The sequence below is a fragment of the Sturnira hondurensis genome, unplaced genomic scaffold (assembly GCF_014824575.4).
Source record: "Sturnira hondurensis isolate 20B ecotype Veracruz unplaced genomic scaffold, ASM1482457v3 Scaffold0004257, whole genome shotgun sequence".
NCBI lineage: Eukaryota > Metazoa > Chordata > Mammalia > Chiroptera > Phyllostomidae > Sturnira > Sturnira hondurensis.
The window spans coordinates 5964040-5979233 of record NW_028076888.1 but is presented as its reverse complement, the minus strand read 5'-3'; the positions used below and the strand labels follow the sequence as shown (position 1 = coordinate 5979233).

General features: G+C 57.6%; 1 protein-coding gene and 1 long non-coding RNA gene across 9 annotated transcripts in view; one reads left to right on the top strand and one right to left on the bottom strand.

Annotated features, from left to right (window-relative positions):
- The first annotated feature begins 3990 nt into the window (after nucleotides 1-3990).
- Nucleotides 3991-11477, top strand: LOC118986372 (uncharacterized). 4 transcript variants are annotated; one of them, XR_005066359.1, is made up of 6 exons: nucleotides 4224-4392; nucleotides 4917-5117; nucleotides 6271-6473; nucleotides 8620-8712; nucleotides 9681-9798; nucleotides 11401-11477. It is a non-coding gene; the product is annotated as an uncharacterized LOC118986372 (long non-coding RNA). The 4 variants fall into 4 exon arrangements; XR_005066358.1 differs by lacking the exons at nucleotides 4224-4392; nucleotides 6271-6473 and adding an exon at nucleotides 3991-4097 and having other exon boundaries at nucleotides 4925-5117; XR_005066357.1 differs by lacking the exon at nucleotides 6271-6473 and having other exon boundaries at nucleotides 4925-5117.
- Nucleotides 9582-15194, bottom strand: part of CTNNBIP1 (catenin beta interacting protein 1) — a 44967-nt gene continuing 39354 nt past the window's right edge. For all 5 annotated transcript variants that reach the window (XM_037045292.1, XM_037045291.1, XM_037045286.1 and 2 more), the window contains one exon: nucleotides 9582-11910. In XM_037045292.1, coding sequence (XP_036901187.1) covers nucleotides 11852-11910 — 59 coding nt within the window. In that variant the 3' untranslated portion in view covers nucleotides 9582-11851. The remainder of the gene's footprint in view (nucleotides 11911-15194) is intronic.

The window sequence follows — 15194 nt, the reverse complement described above, 5'->3', positions numbered from 1 at the left end:
GCCCAATTATGTGCAATTAGTGCCTTTGCTCTTTGTTCCGGTGGCATATTAATTGCAGATCTGGTATTGTGGCAATTAACACAATTCCAGGCCCTCTGTTTTCCTGCAGGACACAGTCCACATGCCTTCGGGCAAGGAGGTGGGCTGGTGAGACCCAGGGAGATGCCCCCCTGGGGGGAATGCCCACTGTTCCAGGTTGGCTGTGTCTCCCCAAAAGTCCTGTGTTGAAGTCCTAACCCCCAGTACCTCAGAGTGTGACCCTATTTGGAGATGGGGTCTTCACAGAGGTAATCAAGTTAAAATGAGTCCACTAGGCCCTAACCACTGTGGCTCAGTTGGCTGGGCCAGCTCAATTTCTGGTCTGGGCACATGCCTGGGTTGTGGGTTCGGTCCCTGGTCAGGGCGTGTGCGAGAGGCAACGGATCGATGTTTCTCTCCCTTCCTTCCCTTCTCTCTAAAAATAAAGGGGGGAAAATGAGGCCATTAGGATGGGGCCTGATCTAGTATGACTAGTGTCCTTATAAAAAGCGGAAATGTGGCCACCTAGAAGAAAGGCGGCATGAAGAGATGAGGGAGAAGATGGCCGTGTGCAGCCGAGGAGAGAGGCCTGGAGCCGAGTCCTCAAAAGGAACGGCCTGGCCCACAGATGGATGTTGGAGTTCAGCCTCCAAAATCGTGAGGCAATGAATTCCTAATGTTTAAGTCACTTATGCCATCTTGTTAAGGAGGTCCAATCAAACCCAGAGATGTAGCTGTGTCCCGGGCAGGGTCCCCTGGGAGGGACAAGGAGGGGTGTGGAGAGGAGGCACCAGCATTGCTGTCTATTCAGAAGTCTCTAGAAGGGATCAGCAGCCATAGCCGGCTCCTCCCTCCCTCCAGGCACCTCTTCCCCAAGGCTCCCATCAATGTCACCTCTGTGCTTTATTCCCCAAGGCACTGCTACCGGAATTCCTCCTGCCCTCCATGCCCATCTCTCATTAGTCACCTGGCTCCGCCAGTCCTGGGTGCGTCCTGTCCTTTTCCTTTGTCTTCCTCTAGTCTTTTACCTTAGAAGGTAAAGAGCACACATGATATTCTCCAGGTTAAACCAGTTGCAATGGTCAGGCATCTGCCCAGTGTTGTATAGCTTACAAGATATTTATCAAAGACCTGTTCTCATTCCACGCTTAGAACAACCCTCGGGCGGGGGGGTAGTATTCGCACCCATTTCACAGATGGGGAAAACTGAGGCTTGGAGGAGTCACACATAAGTAGCAAGGCTCAGACTTGAGCTCTGATTTTGTGTCTTGTGCTCTTTCTCCACGGCAGCAGTTCTCACGGGAGGTTTCCCAGAATCCTTAAAAAACTGAGGTATTCTGGGGTCCAACAGATGAGGGGAAAGTGAAATGAAACAGATGTCTTTACTGCAAGACTTCTCAGCGACTCTAGAAGAATTCATACAACACACAGCATTTTGCAGACTTGGTTTACTTTTGAGGGACACCTACCTTTCCAGGCAGGGCTGCGTGACACCACAGCGCCACTGTAGGATGGCACGGGTCTCCTTGGGTGAGATGAAAATTCGGATGTTAATGAGCAGGTCCCCTTCCTGCCTCTGTTCTCCACCTCCCCCGTGCTAGGCTGGCTGACCACCCAGTTTGGTGTGACCCTGGGATTTCTCACACGCTGGGGTTCAGCCCAGCACCAGAACCTGGTGGTGACAGCTTGTCGCTGATCACACTCTAGGTACCACTGCTCCCGCTGTATGTGGCTCCGGTGGTCATCACACTTGCAATAGCCTGCCCCTCCCTGGCCACAGGAAGGGGATATGACTAAGTCCCTGGCCCCTGTGATTGGTCCAACAGGTGGTACATCACCCAAGCACAGCCAATCAGAGGCTGCCCTGGGAGTGTTTGGGGCACTGAGAGAAAGAACTTTCCTTCCCCTGAAGCTGCTGGGAGCTGTGCTCTGTTGTCAGAGGAGGTCAGTCTGAAAGGAGATGATGAGGCCAAAAGGCAAAGTTGAGCAGAAATAGGCAGAGATGGACCTAGAGGGAGAGAATGTTCTAGAAGCATCCAGGCTCCACCTCCAGTCCCTGAGGCTCTGGTTCCTGCCAAATTGCCTTAATCTTATGAAGTGCCCTCAGAGCCTCCCCAATGACATAGGCCAGTTGGAATTTGGTTTCTGTTGCCAGGAAGCCCAAAAGTTCTGCCCAACACAAGTCCCCAAGCCTCTTCAGTAGCGCAGAATCGATTGACCTGCCAAGACAGGCCTAACAAAACTGTGGAAATGGGTGCTACACGGGTGCCAGGACCTCGCCCCCAAAAACCTGCCCTGAGGCCTCAGCCAGAGGAAGAGAGTTGAGGTCCTTTTCTCCACAGGGCCCAGGTTTTCCTTGTTGTCAGCACAATTTTAGTTCAGAACATGGGGTCACAGTACCTGTAGGTCACAGAAGGCTCAGCAGAAGAGCCCATTCAAGGTCAAGGTCATTCATTCATTCATTCATTCATTCAACAAGCCTTTACCAAAAGCCTACAGTGTGTCAGGTACTGGGGACACAGCAGTGAGGAAGGTTGATGGGGTCGCTGGCCCTACAGGCTTGCCTTCTAATGGGAGGCTTGAGAGAGAAGTAGGCACAGAAAGAAATTCATCAATAAGGTTATTTCAGATAAAGAAAATAATCAGGAAAATGGGAAAGAGCATGTTAGAGAGTGAAAGCAAAATAGGGTGGTCAGTAAGGACCCCGGTTTGAATATTTGTATCTTTTCCTTCTCCCAAAGTCGAATGTTGAAACCCTAACCACGCCCCCCCACCCCCAGCAATGTGATGGCACTTGGAGGCGGGGCCTGTGGGTGCTTAGGTCATGAGGGTGGAGCCGGTGGATGGGATTCCGTTCTTCTGAAAGAGGCCCCACGGAGCGCCCCGCCCCTTGCCCACACTAGGGCACCAGGAGAAGTCCAGGGCTGCATGCGACCCGGAAAAGGGCACTTAACCTGCTGGGGCCCTGATCCGGGTCTTCGAGTCTCCAGAACTATCAAGAATACGAGCCGCCCAGTCTGTGATATTTTGTTATAGCATCCTGGACGGGCCGAGACAGGGGGTGGCATTTGAGCTGACGTGAGCAACTTGAGGAGACAGCCACGTGGAAGCACGTGGCAGGCAGAGTGGGCAGCAGCACAGAAGCCATGAGGCAACGGCAGGCTCAGCACGTCTGTGGGGCCAGAGTAAGCCAGAGGCTGGTGCACAGAGTCCGGGAGGTGGGGGCTTGGTAGACGAGGTCCACAGAAGGCAGGTCACCCAGACCTTGGGCTTCCCACAAGAGGGACAGGAGATTTTATCCGGAATGCCAAGGGCAGCCAAGGGCAGCCGCTGCCTTGCAGGGCCTCAGGGGGCAGCCTGACTTGTGTTTTCTCAGGTCCCAGGTGACTTCCAGGCACAGCCTTTCAGGAAGGCTCATCGGCTAGGAGCCGCCAGGATTCTCCAACCGGCAAAAGTCGGAATGCCCTGTGGCGGCTCCGCAGGCCTGAGAACGTGGTCAGGAGGGACTGAGTGAGCTGTGGACACACGCAGGCCCGAGATCCTCGGGCACAGCAGAGCATCACTCTCCCTCACTCACTCTTGGACTGGCCAGGGGCTCCGCCAGCACCTGGGCTGAAGGGCCAGCCGCCTCTGGAACGTGACTGAGCGGATTTGAAAGCTTCCACCTGAAATGGCCCATCACTACCATTCCCATTCCTCTGGCCAAACAAGTCAGGGCAGCCACACTCAACTGGAAAGAGGGGTGGGGGAAGGTGTCAGTCCTTCCGGATGCCCAGAAGGTAGAGAGCTGGAAGTGTTCAGGGAGGAGCACCAATGGCTTCCACACCCTGTTTTGGAGGGAAACTGAGGCTCAGAACCATGGATGGAATTGCCCAAGGTTCGAAACAGAGTGGGTTGTAGTGCCCAGGCCCTGACCGGGGTCAGCCCTCTGTCTGTGGTGCCCAACCCCCTCCCCACTTTGCCCCTCCCCACCCTCACCTTCTGTATCAGGACCTGCAGGAGCTTAATCTCATAAGCTTCTCCAGCCTTCCGCACAGCAACAGGAGCTTATCCTTCTTGCATCTTGGAGGAGGGACGAGGTACTAGGGCACCCACCCTTGCCCTTCCTCCACCCGACACCCCAGACAAACGTCTGGGGTCCTGAAGAGATCACACAGCCCAGAGGGGGTGGCGAGAGCAGGCCCGAGCCAGAGCTGGCGGTGCCAGCAGGAACCCCGAGGCTGGATGGGTTACAGTGTGCCTGGGCCCGGGCTTGCCCTGACCCGACCGCCCCACGCCCACCCCCACCACCGCAAACGTTTCCTTCTTCAGCAGTTTCCAGCTTCCATCTCTCTCCCTCTGACTGCTGTGGAGGTGCTGGGGACCACCGCCCAGGTGGACGCACAGGCCTCTGCCAGCCCCCGCCCTGACTGCCCAGCGGCAGCTGCAGAGGGCGCGTGGGGAGAGATTCGCCCAGAGAAAAGCTCACTGACTGCCCTCCCCTGGGAGGCTGGGCCACCCCCGAGACAAGCTCCCAAAGGGGCAAGCAAGCCAGCAGGTCTGGCGTGAAGGGGTTGGTGGACAGGGGCAGCCAGCCCCCCCGGGCCTGCCACAAGCCTCCTCTGGGCAGAGTGTTGGGGGGGGGTGGGGGGCTATAAAATAGGCCTGGTCAGGGGTGGCCCAGAAGAGGCTGCCTTTGGCACCTCAGGGCGGTGGTTGCAAGATCTGCAGAAATGGAGGCGGAGAGAGGGAGAGGCCGGCCCCCTAGTGGGGCTGTCCCCCCTCCCCCTGGGCCAGGCCCCTCTTGTTGGCTCTGGCGCCCTGGCTGGTTGGTGTTTTCTTTCCCACAGGACTCATGAGGATGTGCGGCCTATGGTAAACAAAGGACTATTTTTACCGCCTATTGTTTCCTCTCTCAGTGTCCTAGGTCCCCAGCCAAGGTCCACCTCGGCCCTCCCTCCCTGAGCCAGCTGGGACCACAGGCTCTGCCCTGCCAGGTGCCAGCAGATCAGCCACCTGCTGTTCCTCAGGGAAGAGACCAGGGCTGCCGGGTGAGCCCGTGGTGAGGCTGGGAGGGAGCACGGGGGGCCGGAGCCAGGCCTGGGAGACCCATTGCCAAGGTGGGCACCTCAGCTGTCTCACTCACCCACGGCCCACCTAGGCTCTGGAGGCCTCTTCTGAATAGGCTCCAGCCTAAGAGGAGGTCAAAGGTTGGGGGCAGCCCCAAGGTCAGTGTGGCCATGCATGGGGACAAAATTAAAAAGAAAAAAAGGGAAACCAGACTTAGAGTCAGTTTTATTGTTTTGTAATTGTCTTCAGCCTATACCTCCCCTACTGCCTGGCTCCAGGCAGACAGTGAGCTGGCAATGTCTGGATTCGAACCCAGGTCTGAGCTCGGAGTGCAGGAGGTTTTTCCCCACAACAGCCATCACACTAGAGGCATTCAGGGTTTTTATCCCAGCTCTGCTGGGCTCTGGGCAAGACGGGAGTGGGAAGTGGGGTGGGTGGGAAGTAGAAGAAGGACCCTCAGGCCTTGGGGTGGGGGCTTGAGGGGCAGGGGGAAGTTAGGGTGCTGGTACTCAGGGTTCAGGGCCCCCGCAGCTCCCCCGTCCTCCTCCCCTCGGCTCTGAAGCAGAGATGGCTGCAGTGGGAAGGAGCCTCTGACAGATGGTTTTTTTAAACCACTTGATCACGATAGAGAATTTAATTTTATCCCCTTCCCTGGCTGGCTCTGAGTCTATTTAGAGTTTCAGCACGAGCCAAGCGAGCGAGCGAGAAGGAGGGTCCCTGGAACACCAGACTCCCACCCCGAGCCTCCTCCCTGCCAGTGCCAGCCAGGACAAGGTCCACGTGGGGGACCCTCTCACTCTGCAGGCTCAGGAAGGCGAAGGGACTCCTGCAGCTCCCCCAGGCAAGGCTGTCTGGCACAGAGAGGTCGGGGTGGGGGCGGGGAGCAGGAAGCAGCTCCGACTTGGCTTCTTTCGAAGGGTCATCCCATCTCTCATCCTCAGCAAAAAGCATCCAACAAGCCCCTGACTGGGCCTGGGGCTGCACTCCTCCCCCCAGGAGCTGCGGGCAAGGCCTTGCTCCGAGTGAGTGACGAGAAGCAGAGAAGACAGGTTGGGGACACTCTCGTGGGGACTTAATGATGACCACACGTGCTGACCGCCCGCTGTGGGCAGGTCACCCGGCTAAGCCTGTCACACGCCTCCTCTCATTCATTCTCGGAAACGGCCTTATGTGAGGCTCTCGTTTCCCCTTTTCTCCCAATAGTCAGAAAACTTGCCCCAAGTCAGACAGCTGCCAAGCGTCAGACCCAGACGGTGATCCCCGACCGAATGGCTCCCCAGCCCCCAGTTACACGAAGACGAAGATTCATCCTGCGGCAGGAAACAGTCTGACGGAAGTCAGGAGAGTAGACCGTTGGACTGCGGTTTTACAGGGTTCGAAGCACTTTTGTGTAGAGTTTGTCAAAGGTACAATTGTGTTATTATTCCCATTTTACAGATGAGAAAAGTAAGGCCAAGACCTGCCAAGGATAGAGACCACAGAAGGGAGGCAGGGCTGCCGTCTCCAGTCCAGAGCTCTTTTGCTGACCTCCCCTGGGGGTAGGTGTGCATCCAGGCAGGGTGGTCAGAGGGCAGCTGTGGACAGGGAGAGTCATACAAAGTGAAGGAGCAGCGGATTCTAGAAAAACCAGCTCAGCCTGGAGGACAGTTGGGTTCCCACGGGGAGCTGGTGGCAGGCCAGCTTCACGTCCAGTCTGGGAGGGCTGCAGCTTCCTTCAGGAGGCGAGGGCGGGACCCAGGACCCAGGGCAGGGTTGACCCACCTGAGAAATGTTTGTTAGTCCCCTACTGCAACAGGACACGGTGGGCTACCGCACAGGGCCCATCCCGGGCTGGTCCTAGGGTCTCAGAGCCGGCCCGGGAGAGGGCGATGGGCACGCCCATGATTCAGGATTTATCCCCCACCCCTCCCTGCCCCTTCATGTCAAAGCTGGAAGCGGCTACAAACACACAGTGTGGGGTCAGACAGCTGGGGCCCGAGTTCTGGCTGCACCACACTGACCTTCGGCAAACGCCGTAACCTATTTTCTCTTCTGTGAAGTTACCGACCTCACACGTGACTGCAGAGCGTGTGTGTAAAGTGTGGCACACTTGCACACAGGCAGCACCCAGTGCACATTGGCTGTGTGAAGACTGGGACGTGGAGACACCTGCTCAGCAGATGTTTGTGAAAACCCACCCCCTCCCACCGCCAAGGCCAAGGCCAGGGGCCAGGAGGTGGGGAGTCTCAGAGGCTCTGGGTCTACAGTCACCTCCTGGGGCTGTGCAGGTAGGGGGTCTCCCACAGGTGTGCAAACAGGGCATGTTGCCACCTGCTGCGCACACTGCTCCTTCCCTGGGGACTCGGCAAGAGGCCCAGGCAGGGTGGGGCTCGGCTCCTGTACAGTCACCAGCTCCCCTGGCCTCCGCGCCTGAAGGCCTGGCAGAAACCAACCCTGGGAAACCGGCCCTGAGGGGGCGGTTCCAACGCCAAGGAGAAAAGTGAAGGCAAGTCCCTGGCTGATATCCAGAACGCATTTCACCACCCTTGTTCTTTGAGGAGGCCTTTCTTTAAATTAGGACTAGCAGCCATGGTACCCCTACCCCCCTCAAATTTCCTAAACACCCAGCTGTTGCCCCAGAAGAGAACGTTCATTAGACAGAGGAGTATTTCCTAAATACAGCCTCAGAGTCAGTCTGGGCTGATTTCATCTCCAGGACAGGGAAACGGGTGCCCAGCTGTGAGCAGCAGAGAGAGGGGCAGGGGAGAGAGGAGAGAGGAACAGCCCAGGAAGGCAGGGCAGATGGGTGGTGATGGGGTCCCCTGGGGCCTCAGAGCTCCTGCCCCCACCGCTGAACCAGGTGCACCGAAGGGATCATTTTCGTTTTCACTGCTACAAAGGGCCCTCCCGTTCAAAGGTTGGAGCAGCCTGGATTCTCACAGCTGCTATTCACCTGCGGGGACAGGGCGATGAAGCACTTCATTCATTCTCCACCACCCTCCGCCCAGGGCTGGAATCACCAACAAAGCAGGGAGGCCGGCCTCCCAGGGGCCCAGCCTGGCCCCAGCTGTCTCAGTCCTGCCGGTTGAGTCCTCACCAGCACCGTGCACCTGCACCTAGGAAGGCAGCCATGGAGGGCAGCCTGCTGTGCAGGCCGAGGGACTGAGAAAGACCCAGCACAGCCCTCAGTGTCCTCTCTCTGCTGCTGGAGTGACTGTCATCTTTCTCATGTGGTCGGATTCCCATTACAGACCAGGGTAGTTAGCTCCGGGAGGGCTCCCCTTTCTCAGCTCGTCCCTGCCACTCCGTGCCTCAGTCTCATTTGTTAACTGTGCCCACCCCAGGCCTGCGGGGGCTGGGCAGGCGGGACCAGAGCCCACCAGCCCCTCCTGCTCTGCTCAATGGCCCTGCTTAGAAGAGCCGACCAACTCCAAGGCTAACAACCCCACAGTGCCACTCAGAGCCCTGGGGTGGGGAGGGGGTGGGCAAATTCTATGCCTAACAGGAACCCTTGATATGTGTGTCTAGGTAACTTCTAGGTAACACAGCTGTCTCATTTTGTCTTTCTTTCAGCAACTGTGAAGTCCTTCCTGGAAAAAGAAGTTCCAGAGAAGGCAGGTCAACTTGGCACGAGAATGAACGTCTGAAGGTGGAATGCGCTGTGAGGTGAGGTAGTGAGTTCCCCAGGGTATTCAAGCAAAGGTGGGACAGGCCCTTTACAGGGATGTTTCAGAGGGGCTCACACATCTGGCCACTGCATGGGCTGCTAGATAACCCCACATCTGTCTCAACACCAAGCCTGAATGATGGCAACTGTGTCATCTGTCACCATATTCCATAAACCCGGTAGCACTTAGCACCCAGTGAAACTCTTTGGAAAGGAAATAGAAGCAGTGAGTCTATGTAATTAGAAGAAAAAAAAATTAAAATGGGATGATGAAGTGTAGAAATGAAAAATTCTAGAAAATGCTTCCCAAGCAATTCCTTAAGCAGAAATGACTACAGCTTCCACACTTGGATGGCATCTACGCACCAAAAAATCTTCCATTTCTGGGACGACGGGAGGGACAGCTATTCTGCCTGGACCTCTGCTGCCAGCGCGCTGAGGTTCGCTGCCCTCACACAGGATGCCGGGGTGTGCAGCAGGAGAGTGTCCCCATGCCCACGGCATGTCCCCATGCCCATCCCCATGTCCCCATGCCCACGTGCTCAGTGTCAGATCAGGACCAGGCAGGGTGAGGTCACCTTGAGAGGTTGCTGGCCTCAGTCTCATCTAGGATGATAGTTGGAATCTCCAGGCCAAAAAGGGGGGTCCGCCTTCCTACAGATCTGCTGGCTGGGCTGGGCAGATCTGGAAATTCTTCCAAACCTCGAGCTCCACTCCAGATCACGGACAATTCAACCAGCAATCCGGCGCCTTCACCCCTCCCAGGCGCCTTCGTGGGCAGGGAGGGGCTCGGCCGCGCAGCCCATGTGACGTGTGGAAGTCGGCAGACGCCCCCAACTCCGAGGGAGATGACTCGGCTCACACACCGGGCTGTTAAAAATCTTTATTGCTAATTTTCTTCTCCAACAGACATAGGTGTTTAGTTGAAATAAGAAGCCACAGCCACACTTTCGCTCTTCCCCTTCAGAAGATGAGACAGATCAGGCCACCACTGTTACAAGAGGGGGGCCATGACCTTGACAAGGACAGGCTGGGGCAGAGAACACAGCACGGGCCATGGCACGGACCCTGGACGGGAGCAACAGGTACAAAGAGGGGGCAGCCAGCAACACTGGTGTCTACACCCGACAACAGACACTGCAACCCGGGGAGAGGAGGACAGAGAGACACCTTTCCCCAGGGGCTCCGCTGGAGCTGCGGGGCACGGAGCTGAGCGTGAGTGTATTTGTAAGTGTGTGTGCGCTCACACTTGTACATGCGTGCACACACTGGCCCCTGGAGCAAGATGCTCTGAGGCCCCTACTGGGGTCCCCACAGTCCTTGTCCCCTGGGGACCAACCGCCTTTGCAGTTAACAGTCAGCCACCAGGGCCAGGGGCCGGTACATGGAGGAGCGCGAGGACACGGGGTCCACGCCCCCACACTCGAGTCCTCCTTCTGGGCAAGCCTCAGCACAGCGTGACCCTCCCATGGGCCACAGGGCTCTCCAGGGGTCACGCCTGGGGCATTGTGACAGTCAGCCCCTGTGCTCCCTGGAGGCCGTAGACTCTAGAAGGGCGTGTTTAGCTCTGAGAGTCTTCTCCTGGTCCTGGGTCCTGAGGGCAAGAATGGGCATCTGCGGGGGGGGGCACAAAGGCTTCCCTCTCTGAGGCCAGCATCTCCCTCCGCCTCCCCACCCAGATGCCACCCCTGTGAGAGATGAGGGAGAGGGGCGGCTGCCCCCAGGGGGAGGGGGAGGGGGAGGGCAGGTGGGAAGACAGGCTGGAGCACCAGCCTGGTCAGCCCGGCTCCAGGAAGCGCTCCGTAAACGAACGCCATTGCTGTCCCTTCCGGGACGACGTGGAGAGACCCTTTGGAGGGTAGAGCAGGGAGAGGTCCAGGCTGGATGAGAGAGCCCGTGTGCTGGCCAGGACCTGGGGTCCCAGTAGCAGATGCCTGTGGAGCCTTTCTGGGGGGCAGGAGGGTGACGTTTGGGGTCAAAGCACTCGCTGGCTTTGTGAGCCCAGCTGGGGTCTGTGTGTGGGTGGGTTCCGGACACCGCCCCCCACCCCCCAGCAGAAACCTGTGCTACATGGTGGGGCACTGCAGCTGGGGGAGCAGATCCTGCCCTGTACAGGAGCAGCCCCCGGACAAGGCCTCGGGAAGTGGGATACAGCAGGAACGGCGACAGCACAGAGCTGCCCAGCGCTGTAGGCCTCAGCTCAGCACGGGCAGGCTGGAGGGGCAATTCCATCCCGGCCAGAGAAGCTGGTGGGCTGCCAGCTCCTGGATGTGATGCATATAAATCCTGGCTAACAGTTGGTCACCTCTAAGCCCCGCGCTGCTCTTTCACAACCACACAGATCTCCTTGGGGGCCCCATTTTCCAGCTGTGGATCCTGCTTGGGGTCCTCGAGGTCCCCTTGATGGCAGAGCCAGGTGTGGCCGCTAACACAAATGCACTGTCCAGGCGGACCTGGCCACAGAGGGACTACTCGCCGCGGCAGAGCGGGGAGGGGCCGTGGCAACAGGGGGTCACGGGCGAGCCGATGGGAAACCAAACCCACCTACCGAAAGCCAATCAAATGCAAACACAAAACACGGAAAAGCAGCAAGCTCTGTGTAATAAATATTGCAAAGCGCACTTGGTTTCTTTCTTTTTTTTTTTCAAGTCAAATATAACAACCAATGTCCCAAACCCTGTTTTCAGCATTCAGAAGAGAGAAGCTGGGGCCGTCAGCACAGCACCTGCAGCCAATCAAAGAAATACACGGTTTCCCATCAGCCAGCCAATCCGACAGCTTTGTGACCCAAATAAAGCACCAGGGCTCGGAGAGCTTCCTGGGAAGCCGTATAACCGAAGAGCGAATTAAAAAAAAAAAAAAGTAAAAGTCAGAAATAAAAACAAAAGGTTTCCGTTGGTCAAGATTTAAAAATAAAAAGGTTTCTTCCTGCAGCCAATCATGAGTCCATCCCTTTAAGCCAACGAGAGCCACACCACCGGAGTTTCCCTCGATGCAGCCCTGCTCAGTGACCATAAGGCGGGTGGGTGGGGTGCCGAGGGTGGGGAAGGTGACCTGCTTGCTGCCACTCAGCCGGACGAGGTCCACGCAGATCTCTTGGCCCTTGCCAGCTTTCAGGGTGTTCCAAGGGGTCCGTGGCTACTGCCTCCGGTCCTCTGTCTCCGACCTGGAAAACGCCATCACCACGTCCTCGGCACCTGCAGACCAGGGGAAGAGGCTTGCTGGGTGGGCCCCTGACACCTGGCTGCAGCCTGGGACCAGGCTGGGAGGCCTGGCCCTCAGGGGCAGCGGCAGTCCACCCTCTCCAGTGCAGAGCGCTTCTGAGGAAGCCCATCTCCATTCCAGGCCTTCCTCGCAGCCTGGCCAGGGGGTGTGCCAGCCACCCTGCTGCAGGGCTGCGGGGGGCCGTAGGCCGGGGGTGAGGCTGGGGCCTGCTCAAGGCCACACAGCTAAGAAAGAGTGGGAGAACCAGGGCTGCTGGTCCTGGAGCGGGGCCCTGCCCTCACCCCCTGCTCCAAAGTCACCAAAGCCAGGAGCCATTTCTCTTTGCCAAACCCGACACCTGTTCCCAGGAGCACAGCCAGCCCTGTCTCCAGCCCACAGTCGGCCTGGCTCCTATGGAGACAGATCATGGCCATAATCTTTACGATTCTTGTGGATTTGAGAATCTGGTCCAGGCCCTCATGAAATCACTTCCTTTGTCCTGTTTTCCACTGGACAGGTCCTGACGTGCAGCCAGAAAAGCAAGAGGAGGGAGGGAAAGTGCTGGAAATACTGACCTGCCTGAGACACAGACCGTGCAGGGCAGGTGAGGCAACCCGTGGTCCTCCTTCACCTCCTGGGCCCTGGGCCTCTGAGTCCTGCCACTTTCTCCCCTCTTTCTAAAGGACAGTCAGGTGCCCGTGGCCTTTCGGACATACTTGCCCTCTGTACTAACTGGAGGAATTCTCCCGGGAGGGGAGGATTGGAACAGCAGACACAGAAAGGCCACTGAAGGGCCAGCCAGTGTGGGAGGTGCACAGCGGAGCTTCTGGCCTGAGAAACGGAGCCAAGAGCGCGACGGATTCCACCCCCAGGCACAGTGCTGGCCGCTTCATCTACGCTGCATGCAGGGCACTCTTGCCTTCACACTGGCAGTCCCCTACAGACCCCCTTCCCACCTGTCCTGCCTTGTGGACAGTGGAGGGGGCACCCCGCCACAGGCGCGGCAGAAGGAGGGCCTGTCCACAAGGATGGAACAGGGTAGAAATGTGTCTTCGATTTGGCACCAGAGCACAAGGCGCGGTAACCACCCACCCTGCCTTGACGGGGTTCCGAGCAGCTCCCTCTGGACAGGGGAACAGGGTTCTGGGAGGAGCTCGGAAGGCCCGACTCTGGGGATGGGGCTCCTTCGCTCGGGAAGCCCTGCCAACCCTTCCTATGTCTTCTTGGGAACATTCTATTCTCGCCTCAGCCCCTCAGCCCCGGGACCACGCAATATCACGGCAGGCAGAGTTTTCCTAGCAACCGCCACATCCAGGATTACATCATACCCTGCACGGCAGCCGAGCCGGTTACCCAACAGATGCTGGCTTTTCCCCGGTGCTGCCCCCGCCAGCTCGCCAACCAGTGGGGGGGGGGGGGTGCGGGAGGGAGACCATGACAGGGGAGCTGGCAGCACGAGACGCCTGGGCTGCCGTGAGCAGTGGCAGCCCACTCGCTTCTTTCCTGGCCTGTCTTAGGGACTTTCTCCCAGGCACCTGGGCCTCTGTCCTGAGCTGCAGTCACAGAAAGGGCACAGGCGGCCCCAGCGCGGAACGGACAGTCGGCAGAGTGGAGGGCCCTTAGCTTCCTGGACCCAGCCCCGGGGCCAGGCCTCCTGCCCTACAGCTGCCCGGTGTGTGCATCCAGGCCACACCCTGAAAGTTGGGGAAGGAAGTAACCACCTCAAGGTCACCCAGGGAGTCCGGTGACCATTTAACAAGACACCTGAGGCAGAGGACTTGCCAGAGTCCCGCCTGTGCCACGCTGCCAGCTGGTGGCTCCATCCCCGGCCAGGGTGGGGAAGGCTGGGAACTCACGGCTCTCATTTATAGAGCCGCCCACCCTGCAGTGGGAGCCGTGTGTGGGAAGGGCCCACAGAGCTGCTGCCCGTTCTAGACCCAGTTCTGTCCCCAAAGGGCCCTGCTGATTTCCAGACCCCCCCCCCCCACAGGGATCTGCTTTCCTCTGGGGCCCAGGAGCAGGGAGGCTCTGGAAGAGCATTCTCTGACCTAGCCCCAGCACCTCGGCCGACACCCGTCCTTCCCCACCAGCCTGGCCATGACCCCGGCAGGCCTCTAGGCGTGGGCACCCCTTCCCTCTCCTTTTCTCAAGGCACCTGGGCCAGTCACCTCCGGGGGCTGAGCCACTCTGCTAGTCATCATGAGTCAAACTGTGGGGCCGAGAGCCAGGAGGGACCTCAGAGGGTGGCTGCCACGATCCCTCCTTGTCCTTTAGAGGCCAGCATGTGGTGTCCCCCTTGGGTGCCCTCACTGTTGTGGATCGTGGGGCTCAGAACAGGAGGACACTGCACAGAGGCCAGCAGGCCTGGCCCCCTCCTCCAGGCGGCCAGCTAGGTTTCCTCTCCCACGTCAGAGCGAGGCTGGGCACCCCCACGAGTCCTCCTGTGCCCACTGCCTGTACTTGGGGCAGAGCTTCTGCCTGCCCGTCCCCCTGGACCTGGGCAAGCCCAGGAGGAGGGAAGCTGGTCCATCGGTCTCTCCTGCCCGTGCTCACTAACACAGCAGAAGACAAAAGTAGCCAGAACCTGACAAACACATCACAAGGGAAAAAACCACAGACTAGCATCTCTTATGCATATAGATGCTCATCGTACCTATGACATGTAAAAACACAGAAAAAAGTACTAGCAAGCTGGAAAAAGCAACACATAGAAATCATTATATATATATACTCTGACCAATGAGATGCATCCCAGGAATGCAAGGTGGGTTTAACATCAGAAAATCAGTTAATGAATAGAAAAAGGGACAAAAAACATACAAGCATCCAAAAAGACACAGAAAACACATCCGACAAAATTCAACACCTCTCCACGGTAAAAACCTCCAACACCCCTGGCTGGTGTAGCTCGGTGGATTGAGCACGGGCCTGCGAACCAGAGGATCTCGGTTTGATTCCCAGTCAGGGCAGATGCCTGGGTTGCAGGCCAGTTCCCGGCAGGGGACACACAAGAGGCAACCACATATTGATATTTCTCTCCCTCTCTCCTTCCCTTCACCTCTAAAGATAAATTTAAAAAAGAAAGGAAAACTCTGTTAAAAAAAAAACAAAACCTCCAATACACCAGGAGTAGAAGGAACTTAGAAGGAACTTCCGCAGCCTGGTAAAGGGCATTCACTGGAAACCACAGCTGTTATCATAGTTAATGACGAGACACTGGGTGCTCTCCCCGTTCAAGGTCAGGAGGAAGAAGAGGATGTCCGAGCTCTCACGTTTC